The 18,840-nt window shown below is 42.1% G+C and overlaps 3 protein-coding genes across 6 annotated transcripts in view; 2 read left to right on the forward strand and 1 right to left on the reverse strand.

Moving 5' to 3' along the window:
- Positions 1 to 10,971, forward strand: part of hps3 (HPS3 biogenesis of lysosomal organelles complex 2 subunit 1) — a 46,485-nt gene extending 35,514 nt beyond the window's left edge. The window contains exons 1-25 of one of the 3 annotated variants that reach the window (XM_088313424.1): positions 482 to 621; positions 1,570 to 1,682; positions 1,768 to 1,839; positions 2,357 to 2,450; positions 2,530 to 2,603; positions 2,695 to 2,907; positions 3,201 to 3,252; positions 3,396 to 3,478; positions 3,854 to 3,977; positions 4,261 to 4,411; positions 4,481 to 4,563; positions 4,686 to 4,857; positions 5,043 to 5,124; positions 5,831 to 5,988; positions 6,161 to 6,262; positions 7,336 to 7,444; positions 7,521 to 7,732; positions 8,575 to 8,752; positions 8,842 to 9,075; positions 9,139 to 9,336; positions 9,544 to 9,738; positions 9,886 to 9,990; positions 10,055 to 10,261; positions 10,517 to 10,604; positions 10,697 to 10,971. In XM_088313424.1, coding sequence (XP_088169550.1) covers positions 1,632 to 1,682; positions 1,768 to 1,839; positions 2,357 to 2,450; positions 2,530 to 2,603; positions 2,695 to 2,907; positions 3,201 to 3,252; positions 3,396 to 3,478; positions 3,854 to 3,977; positions 4,261 to 4,411; positions 4,481 to 4,563; positions 4,686 to 4,857; positions 5,043 to 5,124; positions 5,831 to 5,988; positions 6,161 to 6,262; positions 7,336 to 7,444; positions 7,521 to 7,732; positions 8,575 to 8,752; positions 8,842 to 9,075; positions 9,139 to 9,336; positions 9,544 to 9,738; positions 9,886 to 9,990; positions 10,055 to 10,261; positions 10,517 to 10,604; positions 10,697 to 10,824 — 3,165 coding nt within the window. In that variant the 5' untranslated portion in view covers positions 482 to 621; positions 1,570 to 1,631 and the 3' untranslated portion in view covers positions 10,825 to 10,971. Of the gene's footprint in view, positions 1 to 481; positions 622 to 1,569; positions 1,683 to 1,767; positions 1,840 to 2,356; positions 2,451 to 2,529; positions 2,604 to 2,694; positions 2,908 to 3,200; positions 3,253 to 3,395; positions 3,479 to 3,853; positions 3,978 to 4,260; positions 4,412 to 4,480; positions 4,564 to 4,685; positions 4,858 to 5,042; positions 5,125 to 5,830; positions 5,989 to 6,160; positions 6,263 to 7,335; positions 7,445 to 7,520; positions 7,733 to 8,574; positions 8,753 to 8,841; positions 9,076 to 9,138; positions 9,337 to 9,543; positions 9,739 to 9,885; positions 9,991 to 10,054; positions 10,262 to 10,516; positions 10,605 to 10,696 lie in introns of those variants that run through there. The other 2 variants (XM_088313426.1, XM_088313427.1) reach the window with 2 other exon arrangements.
- A 320-nt stretch (positions 10,972 to 11,291) lies between these two features.
- Positions 11,292 to 14,698, forward strand: LOC148324897 (uncharacterized). Of its 2 annotated transcripts, XM_088313438.1 has the most exons (7): positions 11,292 to 11,667; positions 12,007 to 12,192; positions 12,592 to 12,645; positions 12,967 to 13,097; positions 13,237 to 13,411; positions 13,617 to 13,736; positions 14,318 to 14,698. In XM_088313438.1, the coding sequence occupies exons 1-7, from the start codon at positions 11,551 to 11,553 to the stop codon at positions 14,354 to 14,356; spliced, it is 822 nt and encodes a 273-aa protein (XP_088169564.1). In that variant the 5' UTR covers positions 11,292 to 11,550; the 3' UTR covers positions 14,357 to 14,698. The 2 variants fall into 2 exon arrangements, with proteins under 2 accessions (XP_088169564.1, XP_088169566.1); XM_088313440.1 differs by lacking the exon at positions 12,592 to 12,645 and having other exon boundaries at positions 11,294 to 11,667.
- Positions 14,699 to 14,867: 169 nt separating this feature from the next.
- LOC148324898 (uncharacterized) lies at positions 14,868 to 18,475 on the reverse strand. The gene is made up of 4 exons (XM_088313428.1): positions 18,336 to 18,475; positions 15,400 to 17,928; positions 15,224 to 15,309; positions 14,868 to 15,142 (listed from the first exon to the last, which is right to left on the reverse strand). Exons 1-4 carry the CDS (start codon positions 18,394 to 18,396, stop codon positions 15,068 to 15,070), a joined length of 2,751 nt encoding a protein of 916 aa, XP_088169554.1. The 5' UTR covers positions 18,397 to 18,475; the 3' UTR covers positions 14,868 to 15,067.
- Between the last annotated feature and the right edge of the window lie 365 nt (positions 18,476 to 18,840).

Raw genomic sequence — 18,840 nt, forward strand, 5'->3', positions numbered from 1 at the left:
AATCATCTCGTTATCCAGTTTCTGCAAACTTTGCTGATTATTTGAATCAAGTGTGTTGCAGCAGGGAGATAGAAAACAGGTAGGTCAGCGGCCCCCTTGGAACAGGATTGAACACTTGTGTTCTAGAAGCTAACAGGATATATTTTGTTAACACTGCCAAATGAGGGATGTGAACAATTTAAAAAATGTAAAACATGTTGTATTTTCCCAACTTTCTCGTTTCATTCGCAAAAAGAAAACTATGCAGCGATTGACTCACAACTGGCCAGAGGAAATAAACTGACGCTCCACCACGACTTGTCTTTGATCAAAGCGCCCCCTGGCGTTCTGCACACTGCACAGCAACGTCCTGGGCTACAAATCGGACATTCAAAGCCTCTTGATTTCAACTCACTGACTCCATGGCTTTTGGGAAGACGAGTCAAGTCACGCGAATGTAAAACTAAAATATTCGTACGAATTAACAGTGAACGGACTCGTGGGCAAATGAGCCAATGAGAGCAAGGGGGCGTGTCCAAGCTTGTTGTGGTTGACATCGACTTCCTGCTTTGCGGCGTGAAAGCTTTAAGCTGCGGCTTTCCAACATGAAGAGGAGAAACACTTCGATACGCGACTAAACAGGTAGCGTACGAACGTGGTGTTGTTTTTGGGTTTTTTTTCTCGCCACCTTGTAAGTCGAGTGTGAGCGGAGAGACGACGAAAAGAGCTCAAGTCATTCGTCGCAACGCCTGATTCGCCTCACAAGAGCGCAGCATGTGATATCGATTAGAGAACAAGACATTCTTGCCTGCTCGTTGCTTTTGCTGCCCTTTTGTGACAAAACGTTGAGATTCTTCACTCATACGACGTCGTTTTTTTGCATTATTACTTACTAAATATTTCATTAACTGTTTAGTCTTGCAGCTGACAATCTTAAGACTCTTGTAATGCTTACGTTTGCCTAATAAGTGTCCTTGGATTCTACTGAATCATTGAAAGGAAATAGGCGGCCAAGATGGTCCATTTTTCAAGAAATGTTATCATTTTATTCTTTGTCAATTAATTTTGGACAAATTAGGAAATAAGTGACGCCTACTTTTAATGAGGAATATGGCCAAGCCCACCTCCGCCCACCCCATGTCTCCTTGGGAGTCACTGAAGGGACTGATTACCAACTCTCCATTGGAAATGATTGAAATTCATTGCTTATGACGTTCAAAAACGGAGATCAGGATTAACTTCTCTGTGGCTGATTTACATGAGAATGAGGAAATTTGGACGTGGGCAGATTCACCCGCAGAGCTAAAGTAAAGATCCATGCTCGCCTCCGCCTGCAGGTTGCCTGCCAACAGCCGCCGTCTGCCTCCGAAGATTTGACAAGACTTTAGCGTCGCTAAATGTCCGAAATATAACCAATCAGGGTTCGTGTGCGCATTCAATCAGCCTGTGTAAGTGGAGAATGGACGGCACGGCATTTTTGATTTTTTTTCAGGTTTTAGTACTGATGTAATTTCTACATGCAAACATATGTTAAGCTCCTTCCTGGAGTTCCTGTAAGAAGTGAAATATGTCTTCTCTGTGTTCTTACAGGCAGATGAGCTTTCCGCTCCACTTTATTCTACCGACACAGCTCTCATAAGGGCGCATGAAACATGGTGCACGTATACAACTGCCATCCTTACGCCTCTCAGCAGATCGTGCAAGTCAGTGAATCTCGCCAGAGCCAAGCCGGCCAACCGAAAGGTCATTTATCGTCGCGCTAAGAACGTCCATTGTGCTTGTGACTAGGTGGAGCAGGAGCCTGGCTTGGTCTGCTGCGGAGGTGATGCCTTGTTTGTGGTCACCGCTGGAGGATGCAAGGTTATTATTATTATTGTTATTATTGTTGAATTATGCTCTTAAAAATACACTTCTGGGTCAGATAAGGTTCAGTCCATGTTGATCACATTTAAATAAAAGCATTGGTGGATTAATATAGCCACAAGCACTTGATATAAAAAGGCTACCTGTTCAAATGGGATTTTTCTTTTGACCCCCCCAAAAAAATCGGAGGAGTGTACTGCAGCGAACCAAAATAAACCGACTTTTAATTTATCGGCCTTGAAAGTTTAATAAAAAATTTTTTTTAAAAAAAAGGCTTGGCCCCTGATTGGCAATATTATAATATTAAGAGCTTTGAGGGGTTTTGAAGATTGCAACAAACAGGACAAAGAGGAAGGAGGGCGAAGTTGAAACCGGGAAATCCCAATAAAAGTCATCCGCTTTTACCCTTGAATATAAATGAAAATAAATTTCAAACCGTCTTTTATCGCGATATCGTCATAATCAATTGAGTTGAATCTTGCGATGATTTTTGAATGTGTTGCGTTGAATTCAGGTGGAGGCCTACAATCTGGAGCAGGAGGGCTGCCCTCTCATTTGTCGCTTTGCAACCATGGGCACTGTCAGGCGCATCCTGCACAGCAACATCGGTATGCGATCTTCTTTCTTCCTCCATCATCTGCTTAGTCATGTCAAGAATGTTCTTTTTTTTGTCCCAATCACATTCAGGAGACTACCTGGTCACCATTGAGGAAAAGAACAGCGCCACCTACCTGAGAGCTTACACCAACTGGCGTCAGCAGGTTTGCCGTTCAATAATCACCCTGAAAGACAACCCAAGCTATTTTTTTTTCAACCTACATTGGGCTGACTGGCCACACGTTTCGTGCGCAGGCCGAGGAGAAGGCTCGGGTCGGAGTGCGCTTGTTGGGCCACCTGCTTCGAGGGGCGTCGCAGCGCGGCGGAGTCCAGATGGAGATCATCGAGATCCCCTTATCGGAGCGTCCTGTCGCGGTTGCGTGTTGCTCCGTTACGGGCGACCTGCTGGTTGCCTGTGACAAGTCTCTGGTTTTGTTTACTTTGAGAAGACAGAACCAGCAGAACATGGTAAATCCAAAACGGGTGCACGACACGTTCCGTTATGTCGCGTTCCTAATGATTTGGGTTAGGCTGATTTGCGTTATGGTCAATTTGATTTTCTGTGAATAAAATAATTTTAGTTTTTACTATCAGGGATGCATTGAAAAAAAAAATGACTCCAGCATTTCACATTGAAAATGTTGTGGTCTAAATTATGTAAAAAAAGAAAAAAAAACTTCAATCATTGACCTTGTTTTGTCATCCAGTGTGTTTTTCTTTGAAATAGTATTTTGTGATTTTTTTTTTTTTTTTACACGCAGCCGAATGCACAACACCCTTCAAACAGCCAGCAGAACGCCAGTCAGAGTCCAGGTAACATTCAAATGTGTTTGTTTGGGTCGCATGGTTTTGCATCCATCTGATTAGTTGGGCCGTCTACTTCAAAGTCAATTTCTGCAACTCATTCGTGCATGTTTTTTACTCTGACCTGTCTCCTGTTTGACTTGTACTCGTAGATCAGACCTCAAACCAGAATGCTTCCTTTCTGGACTTTGAACGCTCTGTCATCCTGCATCTTCCGAGAACTAAACCTAAACAGGTATCTTTCACCTCTGCTTTCTGGTTTTTATTAATAATTAGATTTTTTTTTTATTGAGAGGAATATTGAAGTTGTGATCTTGGGAAGACACTGATGACTGAAAATGACTAAATCTAAGATAATTAAATAAAAAAAAAATGCAGGAAAGTATTTTAAGTTGTTTTCCTATTGAAGATAATTTTGTGGCCTCTTAAATGGTTGTGTCATGGGCATGCGGATCCTCCAATTTTTTTTTTTTCCACCAGTCACGAGGAGAAAATGTGGGTGTTTTCTCTGATCTTTGCTCTTTATTTTTGGGGTTGCACTGTGATGTAATGCTATATTGCAACCGACTCATTTCTGAACTCAACTCACAGTGATCCGTCTCGCCTGTAGGTGGCGCTGTGCGCAGGATATGTGGCTGTGCAAGCTGAGCTGGAGGTGCTCGTCCTGAAACTGGATGCCAATTATGAGCCAGCAGACCCGGTGCTGGAGGAGTCACCCGACGCTCCAAATGATGGTGAGTAAATACAAACATTTTTGTGGCTTGTCTTTTAAGATCCAAAGCGAGTTTAGTCCAACATGAACTGCAAAACTCAGCATTGTGCTGTCGACTTCTAAATTGGAGCTCATCAGGTCGCCCGCAAGGATCCAAGTATTCTGCGACCTTGTGAGAACAGTGATGGGACATTTCCTCGGAATGTTGCCAAAAGCGATCTTTTGAAAATGATGAATTGAAATAACGTGTTGCATCAAACATTCTAAGTTATAAAAAAAAATGAAATGTGTGTGTTTGTGCGCAGATCAAGCTGACGACCAGATTGACTTCCTTCTCCTTCCGAGACATCAGGAGTTGCTGGGTGAGCGAGCTCAAGACTGCGACGTCCCCGTCAGCATCGAGAAAACGGGGCTGGAGGACCGAGGACAAAACACATTCTCCTACGTCCTGTTCAGGTGTGTGCTCCTAAGAACGATGTCTTTTTAAAACAAGATTAATTTTTTTTTTTTTTTTTTTGCCTGTAGGCGTTTTACTCCCGACTACTTTCAGGGCTGCAGCGTGGAGGAGACGCAGCTTCACTCCCTCAAATTGCAACCGATATTTACGAGTGAGTTGAACAGAATCAAGAGCATCAAAACTGACCAATGAGAAGATGAGTTTGAAAAGCTCTGACGATATTCACCCGTTCTTTGTATTTTGTCTCTTTTTGTGCGTTCTTGTCCCTTGCAGGCTGCCAGTCTGTTCCTGAAGAACCCACTTGCGTGTTCTGCTTCTTCTCCCTCCCCACCACTGGCTACCTGTACAGCCTGAAAGGCGGAGTTGAGCTGCTCTCAATTTACCAGTATCCCGAAAAGGTCTTGGAAGCGGTGTTGACGGATCACCTCTTACATGTCATCACCAAGTCAGTCTGTGAAATTCTTCTGCTTTATGATTTACATGTACAGGAGTTCTCCGTTTGTCTGCCACTAACTTTTGCTCACACATTAGTTCAGTCATAATTACAGTCAATATTCGTTGACGTCTTTAGCCGTCAATGGGAGTAAATGACAACTATCACACTTGCATGTCTGTCTGGTTTTGCGTTAGGAGCGCCTTGCAGTGCTTCACAGTGCATTGTGCGGCCGTCGCAGCCCGGTTTGAGGACCCCTACATCGATACCACAATGAGGGTATGAGTCTTGTATGGTTGCATGAAAATCTAAAACGGTGAAAAAGCTGCTTTGGTCATTAGAGTCCCAGTCACAAGTTTAGGCGTCCAAACAAATTGTGCAAACCCAAATTTAATGCACAAAATCAAATAAATCCCAGCTGTGCCAATTCTTAATCTGTCAGTGATGTTTTTCTTTCTTTTAGATAATTGTGAAAATGGCTATAAGCCGCAGTTTTCAAAAATGAGTTGTTTACTGCACGTACAGAAGGATTTTGTTCTGTCAATGCACATTAAGGTACATAAACAGATTGTTAAAACACGGCAACAACTTTGCTCATTAAAACAGAACAGACGAGATTTATTTAGCACATCATCTGAACTCTAGAGCACCCCCTACTGGCGAAAGAAAAAGTCGCAGAAAAGCTGCACCGTTGTATTAGCTGCCTGGCTCAAATCTAGGGAAAAAGTAGCAGCTTGTCGTCCGGAAAATACGGCAATTGAAAAATGAATACAGAGTCATGATTCAATTACAGAACAGTCCTGTTTTGGGCGTATTTGTTAGATGGAGTGTGTGCCTAATCTCAGCTAGTTATAATCATTGAAAGACCCATTTAAACAAAAAAAAATGTTGTCTCGGTGTAGCCTACCAAATTATTTGTTTAAAAAAAAAGCACACACACACTAAGAAGGACTAAATGAACACTCGTGTGTGTGTGTGTGTGTAGGCATGTCCACCCTGCAACCTTGAGGTGTGCGCCCTGCGGATGCAGCTCTTCATCGGCCTTCGCTCAGTGTGTGTGCACGGCCGCCGCGTCGTCCTGTTCTCCTCCGCTGACACCGAGACAGCAGAGGAGACCGAACGCAACGTTCAACGTCGAGGCCTGTATGTCGCTTTCAGGAGAAACACCACACGCAAATTTCCGTGCATCGTTGTGCAGTACACACGCGGCTTTCAGATTGAGTTCAAAATGGTCACGTTTCATCGCTTCATGTGCATTTAATTTATCAAACCATTTACTGTGCACGTGTGTGTGTGTGCGTGTTATACATTTTAGCATGTTGAAAGAACACACGAGGCTGACTGGTATTTTCCTGGCGGTGGGAATCGATCCCACCACCACGCCGGCTCTGGAGAGCCTTCTGTCACGCCCCTTCCTGTAAGATTCCTCCACCCCCTAGTGGCCACTTGCTGTCACTGCCAGGATGAGCTGCAACACCAACCGCTTGTGCTCATTTATAAACCCCAAATAAACTCAACTTGAAGGGGAAATGAACTGACAGAATTGGAGCCAGATATTTTTTTTTTTTTTTTGTTTTTGCGGCAACATTAAATTGCAGCTCATGAAAAGTCCCAAAATGTCAGGCTTGATTGATTACCGTATTTTCCAGATTATAAGCCGCGCTCCTTTTTTCCTAGATTTTGAACCAATGCGCAAATACAACGGTGCGGCTTTTCTGTGGATTTTTCTTTCACCAGTAGGGGGCGCTCTATAGTTAAAAAAATACATTAAATAAATCTCGATTTTCTTGTTGATAAACTTCTTTTATATGTTAAAAATATATATGCTATTTTTTTCACTTTGTGAGAATTAATTCCTCATTTCTGACACGATCTGATTAGTTTCAATGCTAATTCTTCTTGTGTCCAATTCTGTCAGTATTATTTAATTTGAATTTTTTCAAATGTGCCGTAAACCAAAATAATGTAAAAAGACCATATTCCAGTTTGACTTTGCAGCTTCGTCTGAAAGTGACAGCCGTTTTGATTTCCTAAACTAATTCAACCTTAACCCAACTAACGACCCCCGAGTATGTGTGCCTCTGCCCACAGACTAATCGTTTCAACTCTAATTGAATAAATTCTTGACACCGTCACATTAGACTTGAACTTACCTGCTAATTTCACACAAAACAAATAAAACAGTCGTGGCCAACCTTTTTTATTTTTTTTTTTCCTGTCCAAAATCAACTTTCAAGTCGCCAACCTTCCGAGATGGACCAGTTTAGTGTCAACATCGCAAACCAACGCACCTTTTCCAGCCTGCCGTCACTAACCGCACAAAAGCATTTTTTTTTAATAGTCGTAACTGACCCTAACCGAAAAATGAACCAGATTCAAAACTCAGACTTTTCCTTCAGTTCAGCACATGAAAAATGAAAGCTAAAACTCTTGCATCAAGCATCTTCTTTTTGAGTATTCCTCAAATTCCCGTGTGACCTTTGACCTCAGAAGCAGGAAGTGGACCATGTCCGCCCCCAAGGAGACCAGCGCTGTCGGACGTGGTTGGAACCTTTATGTGATTGAAACCGTCCCTCCACTCACGCTCTATCAAGAGATGGTAACGTAGACGCAACATTTATGCTTCAGACGTCTTGCAACAAAACGTTCTAACGTGAACCTTTTCATCCGGTCAGGTTGAATACAGCCAGCGTTATGCGCAGAACAACCGGCAGGCCCAGAGTCTTTGGCACCTCCTCAGTGAAGCTCACCTCCTCCTCCGTGCGGCTTTGCTCCAGTCTTCTCAGAGCCGCAGCACCGGAGACGCCGCCGATCGCCATGCCGACGGAACGAAACTGAACGAGGCGTTCAGGGAGAACTGTGCTCAGCTGGGGGACTGTTTCAGCAGGTAAGCCATTCCCAGATCATCTCGTCGAAGTCAATGTGGACAAAAGTATCAGTTCGACTTGGTGTTACACCTGCAGAAATTTAAAGTCCCTCCTTAGAGCGATCATGGCACTCATTTGCATATATTTGACAACTGCGGAGGAACAAAGACACCAGTCCATATTTGACCAAGGTTGTTATAGTTAACGAAAACTAAAATTGAAAAAAACATTTTTGTGAATGAAAGACACTAAAAATGAAAATGCGTTTAAAAACTGAAAACTAACTGAAACTATGGCTTACACCTCTAAAACAACAACAAAAAAACAAAATTATTATTAAATTATTGCGAAAATGTCTATTATTTTTGTTTTTGTCAATTACGGGGTTGGTTCTAAAAGTATTTGTTTTGGTATTGCTATAAATCTGTTGCTACAGATTACCAAGTCCATTGTTTGAGAATTGGAGCTTGCTTTACTTTATTACACAATACTGCTTATACTTAAAAAAAATAAAAAACTGACAGTAAGTTTAATAAAAAAAACTAAACTAAAATGAAGCATTTTCTAAGAAATAAAATCAATAAAAAATTTGTAATTGAATTAAAAATAACTGGATTAAAAAAACTAAAGTGAAAACGAAATCAGAACTTAACAACAATGAAAAATTTTAAATGAAAAATGCTTACTTTCCATGTATGAGTGGCGACGGCAAAGGACTTAGTTGCAAACCTGTCCTGACCTCACTCACACAAGACACGTTTTTACTTGGAATCCGAAATCTTGGCAAATGATCCGAATAAGACTCTAAAAGACGATTAAAGAAAGCGACTAAAGTGCACTCCTATTTTCTTGTCATTAAAAGGGGAAGCCAGCGACACTGTCATCAGGCTTTGCCTTACTACAGAATGTCGGGCCTGTCGGTCACGGAAGTGATGGCCAGGAACCGCCCCCTTCCAAGCAGCCCGCACTCGTACGGCCCGGGCTTCTTGTTTTATCTCAAACATTACCTTTTAGAAGAGACTGACCAGCATCTCAGTCAGGTAATGTCAAAAATACTTCACACACAAAACACCCCACCCAGGTTTTTTTGGGCTAGCCAGTTCAGTTTGTGTCACTTTTGTCTTCCTAGGAAGCCGCGGATGAGGTCATCGACATCTTTAGCCAATCAGAACCCTCCCAGCTCATCAACGTGTGCGCCAGTCCGATCATGACCAATGTCAATCTGACCCGGACGCTGCAAATCTTGCAGCATCTGGAGGACAGCACGGGCGTGTCCGTTGCGCTGACAATCACCATGGCAACCATGACGCTGCGCTTGGACGATCTGCCGCAGTACACACAGCTGATGGAGAGACATGCTGAGGTTCGTTTTTTTTTGTACTTTATAAAGACTTGATGAAATACGCGACTCACGTTGTGTTTTTAGATGGTGCTGGTGTACGGCTTCATTGAGGAGCCGAGGCTGTTGCTGCACGGCGGAGGTGGCGGCCAGCACGCCAACGTCTGTCCCACAGCGTTAAGCCGGCAGATGACCAAATCCCAACCTGGCCTGTTGGTGGCGTCCATGGTCGCCTTGCATGAGAACAACAAAGTTCAGCTTGAGCAAGTGGACCACATGTTTCAAGTGCGTGTTTCATCAAGTCATTTTAAATGTTTTTGTTATTTGTAGCCCGTATTAGATTTTTAAGCGCCGAGCTATTGCTTGGTTTATTGTTTATTTTTTTTTAAATATATTTGCAGTACTATTTATTTATTTATTTAATTTTATTAAAAAAAATAATCCGAAACAGTCTCACCAATTGCGGCCATTCTGATGCGTGCGTGTTTGCAGGTGCTGGGCTGCGTCAACAGTTTACAGGTGGATTTCTGGGAGGCGATGCTTATGGCGTCATCACAAGACGCCGTCATTCAAGAGCTTCTGTTCCGATTGTCTTCGGTCTACATCGACCGACTGATCCATACGAGCGCGGACAAACATCTGCGTGAAGCTCCAGCGCACAGGTCGCTGAAGAGCGCCGATGATCTGGTAAACTTGCGGAAATTGAAATTTGAAAGAAAAAATAATCATCAATTTGAAATAATGCATTGTAAAAATATTTAAATTATGTATTTTTCCTCAAAGTATAAAAACAAATCATGACCTACTAAAATCTCTGCGTCGTTTCTGTTTCAGATCAATTCCTGCTCTCATTTTGGTGCTTTGTATCCCTGGCTTCTTATTCTCAGTCCACCTCACAGTACCAGCTTTCAACACCAGGAGGCGTTACACAAAATTCAGGTAATATTTTAGCCCATAAACGTGATAGACGTTGTACCTTCATCCGCTTTTGTGTTTTCTGCAGTCGCTCCTGTGCGGACCTTCCCTCGCTGCGGGTTCAGTCGCACCCTTGTTGGAACGTTTGTCCGACAAAACGTTATGGGGCTTCAGCCTGCACCTTCTGTGCGCCACCAGAAGGGGGCGGTACGATTGCAGCATTGAAGAGCTTCTAGACCGATGCCCGCAGGCTATTATCGCCTACGCCAATCACCACTTGCAAGATCAAAACATGGTCAGTACTCGTGTGAAAATGAAACTTTGTGGCGGTCATGTTGCTTTGGATGTTATTTCTGATTGCAAAGCTGTGTCGTTGAGCTGGGCCACGGATCTCGTGATTGTGGCATGAAACAAAATGAGAGCCAGTAAGGAAGCTCACGATGCCAAAAATGTCTAATTTGTTTGTTCGGCTATTGAATAGCATTTCTCGTTTTCTAAATAAATGGTCTTTGTGTTATACGTCTCCTTTCCCCTTCTGTCCAAACTTTAGGACCTGTGGTGGAAGAAGCTGCTCCCAGAACTTTGCAATCGGACGAGAGCCGCATCAGACAATAACATTCTGTTGGCTGCTCTCAAAGGTAGAAAGAAACTTGATCCGTCAGTCCGGATAAAATGACCTTTATTTCATTTTTTTTTTTTTTTTTAAATTACTGTACTGCCGTCCCAACAGAGACGCTGGTCGTCGTTTCCATGGAGACAAGCCCCACCCAGTTCCTGGAGCTCATACCCGATGACGGAACGGCTTCGTACTTTTTACCTCACTTGTTGACCTGCAGCCAGAGACATTTATTAACCTAACATAAACACTCGACGTTGCGGCTCGCGCAAAAGGTGTGAAAATAGCTTGGAAAACTTCAACTAAACACATTCAAGTTGATTCATTGATGATGTCATTTTTTTTCCCCGCCCCAGCATTTTTATGCGCCATAAATGTGTTCAAACATGCCCGTGGGGTTCTCATGTGGTCCTTGGGTGATTCCTGATGGATGTCACGCAAATGTTAAATTACTTTGAATAGTCGTCTTATTGATTTGATCAGGAAGCGACAAACATTTGAGTGCCGGTGGGATGGTCTGAATAATTAACATTCGAAAAGCGAGTTACGCCGCTCACAGCTGCCGTGACGCAACACTCGCATTGAGTTTTGGATTGTTGACTGAAAGGTCAACGTTGTCCAATCTGAGACTTGCATCGTAACCGACCACTCCCCCCCCCCCTTGTCTCTGCCAATCAATCCCAGTCCACGAGTGCAAATGCGAACCAATCAGGGTTGGAAAGCTGATTGGGAGAGCACAGCTGAGGTAATGTGCTGACTGGAAAGCGATGATTAAAATGAAAACAACATACAAGAGATGACAGCAAGTGAATTAGTGGCCAAATCCTGAACAAAAGTTTTAAAGTCAGCGTTGGCGGCGGAGGAACGTTTTTTTTTTTTTTCCAATTCAAACTGAAATTGTCTTGATAAAGAGCAACGCTCAGCTGAGCGCGTCTCAGGCTGATCAGCCGCAGTTGTTGCAAACGACTATGAAGTCAAACGGAAGGACCGTCGAGGAAAACATCGAGATGGACTTGTTCTCTTCGGAAGAATTCCGCGAGGCGCTTCCAACTCAGGAGTCGGACGAAGATGATTGCTTTTACAAGGTTGGTGCTCACTTTTGATACCTTCAACAAGAAATCGCAGCAAATGTTTGGGGAAAGTCAACATGTTGAAATTGATTTTTATGGAGTAGAAAAACGGCTCAAGGACCGCAAAAAATGTGAAATCTTATTCATGCTAAGTTTTACGTTCAATTGAGAATGTGTTTATTTTCTAACAAATATTATGTGGTCTTGGAATGAATCACTTGCATTATTTATCTATTTTGCCCCCCCCTTTTTTTTATTTTAAATTAATTTAAAAAAATATATATATATAATTTAATTTTATATATTTTTTGATTTTATTATAATTTATTTTATTTTATTTTTTTTATGCTTAAGAACTTGGAGCATCCTCTGGTCTGTATTTGTGAAGAGGAGCCAGCTCCGGAGGTCCAAGTCCAAGAAGACGTACTGCAGAAGGCTCAGGCCAATCCCAACACGGTGACCTCTGCCAGGGAAAATAACCACTGTGAAAGCCGTCCACCTCCACTCGTCTTTATGGAGGACATAGAGATCGAAATGGAGGTAGGATCTCGTCAGCGGGAGATGACAACCTGCACACGATGTCGTTAACGCTGCTATTAATTGAGCATGTTGGCAAAAGTACTCGCACTAGAAGTACCTCGGTAAAAATACAAAGTACTCATTCAACTCATTTTCTTTGTAAAACAAAAAAACTTGATGACAAAGTCAAAACATGAGAAAATCCTTTTTATGGTGCAGTGCGATTGTGCACCACTGTCAAATTTCATTACAAATAATTTGAATTAAATAACTTTCTGCACTGTGTCATTGAAAATGTCCATTTCCTTTTTTTTGAAAGGCCTATTTGTTCACCCAAGATGTCATTCAACGGTGCCGCTGGTCACATTGTGTTCGAGTGTTCATCCCAAACTGACTCGCTTGGTTTGTTTTGTGTCTCAGGTGCTTCCTCACTTGGCAAAGTCTGAGGCTCAACTTGTGGGGCTCATCACCCCGGTGATGACTCGCCTTTTTTAAATTATTGATCCTGCATAAACATTTTGACACGTTTTGTGTATTGCACATGCCGATTGCTGATAATCTCGTTTAAACTCAAAGGAGCAAATGATGTAATCAATCAATGCAAATTGTTTGATGTTTCTTCACTTACCAGTTCATAATTTACAGTACGTTTGTCCTTTTGACAAAGCAAAAAAAAAAAGGAAATTTATTCACATGAACAAACATCCCAAAAGTACCTTTTTTGCCATCACAATCAAGTTTTTGTTGCTGAGCATTGTGAGAAATGATCAAATCCATGTTAAACGTCTCTTGCAGACATTTCACACGGACTCTTTAAACAAAGCAAGCCGAGTGAAATGGAAGCCGGTGACCCCGCAGCAGACCGGGCTGGTGGTCAAAGATGTGCTCTGTTTACCGAGCGGACGCTACAATGAGCGAAGTATCAGGTGACAACATGAAAGCCGTTCATGAGGAATGTGCAACTTGAAGTCCTTTTATTTTTTTCTCCTCACGACTGAATGACTCAAAATCCGTAATAAAAACAACTGCATCGACAATGGCCCGTCTGATTTGGTGTCTCCCCAGAAACGCTGCACCACAAGGCAAAGAGCAAGCGGCTCTTTTGGCAATGGGCTTGACTGCCAGGATCACAATTGATCGCGAGTGGTCCGCCAAACAGATGGCAAGTCGCTTGGTGGTGCTTTTCCGTGGGCGGGTTGCCAAACGAGCTGGACAAACGTTTTCCTTTTCATATTTACAGGTGTGTGTGTTTGAGTGTGTGAACAAAAATCAACTGTAAGACTTGTGGAATGTCGTCTTACTTTCACAGTAATGTATGAAATGGGGGGGGGGGGGGGCACAAGAATCCGTCACGTTCCTATACTGGACTTCAGTTTGTGGCTAGTTTTCGAGACAAGAGCAATTATGTCTTTGTTTTTGTGGCGAAATCTTTTTTTTTTTTGCAGTGCATCCAGCGGGTTCTGTTTGTCCCAGTGGCCCCTGCAGAAGGCTGGACCGGAGCGCAGGTCCTCAGGATCTCAGGACCGGGTGCTCTGTATATCCTCAGCCATCATGACCACCTGCAGGTCAACTTTTATCTTTAGTAAAAAAAAAAAAAAAAAAGGGTGAATTTTGGGGGTGCATGTGGGGGTCCACCATAGTAGAGGAAAAGTGTTCCGAATTTTTCGGGTTTTTTTTTTTTCCTCCTATTTTTTCATGCATTTATTTTTACATTTGAATTTAAATGTAGAAAATATTTTTTTTAATTAAATGATAAATTTTGAGGGTTTTTTTTTTAAAAAAAATTTTACGCATTCATTTTTTTTTTGGATATATTTATATATATTTAATTTTTTTTTTTACATTTGATTTTCAATGTAGAAAAGAATTTCTTTTTTATTCAATATTTTAAATTACAATTATTTTTATTTTTTTTTACGGGTGGGGATTCTCTACATGTTTCCTCTACTGCAGTTTCCCATTCTTGGACAACGGCGTCATGAATTTTATTTTAACACAATTCAAATGTTGAATTTCAGGATTTTTGTAAGGCACCTGACTATTCCGAAATGGAAAATTTGGCTTCTAAAACATGCTCCTGCATTGATTTTGAAAATATTTTCCATGTTTGACTTGCTCTTTGCTTAAATAAATGTTTCATTTGTAGGTTCCTGCTCCCGGATGCATGGACGTTGAACCCTCATAATTCGTTCCAACTATTTTTGAACAAGAATCTCATCAAGCGTTTGTCACTTCTGATAATGACGCTCTTTAACTGACCATTTCAATGCCGTCTACGCTGATATTTTTAGGCAGCGAATCCTTCCGGTGCCTTTTGTGAGCGTCGAGATTGGCGCATTCGAAAGCGCTCACAAAATCAAGTTTGCAGGACAAGCGTATCGAAGGATGATGGATGATTACAATCGGGGAGAAAAAAACCCCAATTCATGTTAAGGAATTTTAAGTTCAAGTTGTGTGTTTGACTTTTTAGAGTTTGGAATTGTTCTTAAATGCTTTTGAGTGGTATTAAATGAAACATTTGAGTTGACCAGTAAAGTCTGTGATTTGCTAATTGATACAATAATTCACCACACGCGTGGACGTACCGGCATACGCTACTCACAAAAGGATACATTTTATTAGTTTTTTTTGCTTTTCAGGTTAAACTAAAATGCACGATAGTATTTACAAGTGAACTTAATTTGACCTTCTCTACACTTGAAAGCACATGTGCAATCATTCAAAGTCTGAAGTCAGAAATGGCAAAATGGTGTGCTTGCAGCCCTGCGTTGAGCCCAGAGTTCCCATCAAAAGGACTCGATAAACACAACTGGTTCATGAAGCATCTTGAAGTTTCATTTGGCCCATCGCTACTCCTGAGTCACGTGTGTGAACATGTAGCAGTCGTAACGAAGCTTTAATCGCCGGTTCTTTCAACTTTCGTAACGTTGATGGCGTAAGACACTCCACTCAGAAGCTGCTCGCTGAAAAACTGAATTGGACAAAGTGAAAATGGCAATAAATGGTTTTCACCGTTGTACTGAGATTATTTAGATTGCATAATTTCACTTACCGCTTCAACGATTTCAACGACGGTGTCTTCGCTAATCCCATCAAGCACTTTTAACTTGATGTTTAAATGGGTCCGAAAGAAGGAGTCTGTCGGGATTAAGGTAAACGTAAATTCTGAATCCACTTTAAATACTTTGGAGATATACGTACTATTAAAAGATTTTAGGAGTCACTTACCTTTGGTCGTCGTGGCGTTTGTCAATGTGGTGGTCGTGTTTGGCGTTGCGCTGGTGATGGTCGTGTTGATTTGGTGTGGCGTGACACTAATCGCGGGTTTGCTTGTCATTTCACCTGTTCGTGATAAAGTCGTATTTATGTTCTGCTGTTTGGTGGTCATTGTCCCTTGGAATTGTGTCGTCGAAGATGTGCTTGCCATAATTTCAGGCATTTGGGTTGTGCTTGTGCTTGTATTTAAATTTTGGGTTGCGGTTGTCGTTTTAGTTTTTTGTGTTGCTGTGCTAGATGTGGATCTTGTTGCGTTTTGTGGTGTAGCGTGGATGGGAGTCGTAGATGCGGCTGTAGTTGCAGGTGAGGACATGGTTGTGTCCGAAGTTACTGTAGTCATGGTTCTGTTTTCTGTGCTTAGAGATTCTGTGATGTTTGGTATTGTAGTTGGCACTGAAGTTGTTGCAGTTGTTGTTGTCGTTGTGCTTTTGGACGCAGTAGCAGTCGTGGACATGAACACGTTTGTGTGTGTCGTTGCTGGTGTTGTGCTTGGCGTTGTACTCGTCATCGCGCTTGCCGAGTTTTGCGTTTCAGTCATCGCGGGAATTGTCGTTGTTTCAGGTGTATTGGAGTTGGTTGTCCGAGATGTGTTTGTTGTCGCCGATGTGGATACGGTTGTGTCTGGAGTGACTGCTGTCTGGGTTCTGCGAGTCAAGGTTGAAGATTTTGTGGTATTTGGCACTGGAGTAGATCTCGATTTGTTTGTGGTTTTTGTGTTTTGGGGGACTGTAGCCATGGATGTTCGCGCTGTTGCAGGACTTGTGGTTATGTTTTGAGTTGTTGTGGTCATGTTTGTGCTTCTCGTTGCAAATGTGGTGCTTTGTGTTGCGCTAAATGAGTGTTGGCTTGAAGTCATCCCTGGTCTGCTTGTCATTGACTCGGGTGTTTGTTGTGATGCGGTTGGAGTCATGAGCTGGCGTTTGGTAGTTTTTGTTGTGATTGTTGTTTCTTTTGTTGTGCTTGGTGTTGTGCTGCTTGTGGATCTTGTTGCGTTTTGTGGTGTAGCGATGATGGTCGTCTTGTAGTTGTTTGTTGTTGCGGTGGGCATGGTTGCGTCTGACGTCACAGGTGTGCTTGCTGTTGTTTCAAAAGATTGTGTTATGGTTGTATTTATGATTTGGGATGCGGTCGTCAGTGTCGTGTCCGTTGTTGCTCTTGTGCTTGTCATTGGTCTCGATGTAGATTTCATTTTGTTTTGTGGTGTATTAGCGATGGTCGTCATCGATGTGTTAGTTGTTGCAGATGTTGACATGGTTGTGTCTGGAGTTCTGTTTGTTGTGGTTGAATATTGTGTGATATTTGGCACTGCAGTTGTTCTCGGTATGTTTGCGATTGTTGTGTTTTGGGGGACTGTAGTCATGGATGCTAGCGCTGTCACAGGACTTGTGGTTATGGTTGTGCTTCTCCTTGCAAGTGTGGTGATTTGCGTTGTGCTAATTGCGGACATGGTTGTGTTGAATGGGTGTTGTGCTTCAGTAATCAGAAGTTTGCTAGCCGTTGTTTCAGGTGTTTGCGGTATGGTTGTTGTGTTTGTCGTTGTTGCGATTGTGGTGCTTTGGGTTGTGTTCATTGCAGATGCGTTTATGTTTTGCGATGTCGTGGCGATGGGAGTCACGAATGTGTTCGTTGTTGCAGATGTGGACATGATTGTGTCTGGAGTCGTTGATCTATTTGCTGTGGTTGAAGAGTCGGTGGTACTTAGCAATGTCGTAGCTGTAAATATTGTTGTCTTTTGGGGTGTAGTCGATAGTAGTGCTGTAGCAGGACTTGTGTTTGGAGGGATTGTCATGTTGGTCTGAGTTGTTGCGGGTGTGACGCTTGTCATGTTTGATGGCTTTTGTGTTTCAATAATCATAAGTGTGCTTGTCATCGGTTCAGCTATTTGTGTTAAAGTTGTATATTTGTTTTGGATTGTGTTTGTCGTTGTTGCTTCCGTGGTGCTTTGGCTTGTGTTTGTTGTGGATATGTTTATGTTTTGCAGTGTTGTGGCGCTCGTACTCAATGTTGATATGTTTGGATTTGGATTTTGGGTTGTGTTTGATTTTGCTGTTGTGGTCGTCGTCATAGATGCGTGAGTTGTTGCCGATGCGTTCATGCTTGTGTTTGCAGCTTCTGCAGTCATGAATGTGTTTGTTTCGGTTGTATTTGGCAAAGGAGTCGTTGATTTTGGGGGTGCGGAAGTCATGGACGTTAATGCGGTTGCAGTACTTTTGGATATTGTTGTGATGGTCGTGTTTGTGTGTGTTGTTCCAGGTGTGATCCTTGTCGGTGTTGATGTTGATCTCGGTGTTGTCGGACTTAAAGCAGTGTCGGTGGTTGATTTGGTCGTCAAATCCTTTCCAAAGGTTGTCATTCCGTTTTGGTGGTCAGCTGTAATGTCGAGCACGCTGCTCGTGCCGGTTGTGTCTGTTTGATTGGCAGGCGTGAATGAGTTCTCATCTTCCGTTGTTGCCACGGGAGTCGCGGTTGACTGGTAGGAATCTAGAATGATATTTTTAAGTGCAGTTGTTTGAGATCAGATTAATGATGAAGTCCCACTGATGATGTCATCAAGCAAAAATGTGAGTGACTTTCTCATCCGTTTGAATAAAATCTAGTTCATGAAAATTGGTTGTGAACTTCCTCTTAACTAACAAACCACTCAATGAAGGGGTGAAAATAACATTCGATAGGAGTGGTCGTTGGCATTTTTCAACTTCCTGGTCGCCCACCCTGTTATGCCAGAACAAGTTTAACATTTTGAGACGTTTAAAAATGAAACGTGTCCATTGCTTATAAACAACACACACATTCTGGGAACTCATTTCAAGCGCCATTGTTAGCCGAAAATCCATTTTCACGACTTCAGATTCAGAAATAGGTCAAATCAAGAAGCGAAAGCAAGTTACCTTGAAAAGATGCATACAAACATCCATGCAAATAGATCCAAAAAAGGAGTTTTCTTTTCATCGTCTCGGTTGAGTGTGTGCAGCCAGCATCAATGTTAAGTATTAATCTCTGATTGAGTTGAGTAGAGTTTCCCCCGTTAATGCTCCACCCTCAGTTACTGAGCAAGGAACGTAACAAAGGGAGGTGACAGTTCTTTGAAAGACAACCAAACAAAATCGTAAAACATAATTTCTGCAGTTATTGCGATGATGTTAGTTATTTGCAAACTCAATGATTTGGAGTATTTTTTCTTTTCTCAATATTCGTTTACTGCAGCAATTTAATCCAAAAAGTAAATGTATAATATACATTCATTAAAAATGTTTTTTATAAGGCCAATTTAATCATTATCTGCTTTTTCTTCTTAGAAAATCATTTTGTTTCTTGTGTGGCATAAAAAGAAATCTTGAGATTATTGCGATGGATAAAATTCTCTAACACGATGAATGACAAGACAATGAGCCT

This window comes from Idiotropiscis lumnitzeri, chromosome 13, assembly GCF_059441095.1.
Source record: "Idiotropiscis lumnitzeri isolate Australia: NSW breed Sydney's pygmy pipehorse chromosome 13, RoL_Ilum_1.0, whole genome shotgun sequence".
NCBI lineage: Eukaryota > Metazoa > Chordata > Actinopteri > Syngnathiformes > Syngnathidae > Idiotropiscis > Idiotropiscis lumnitzeri.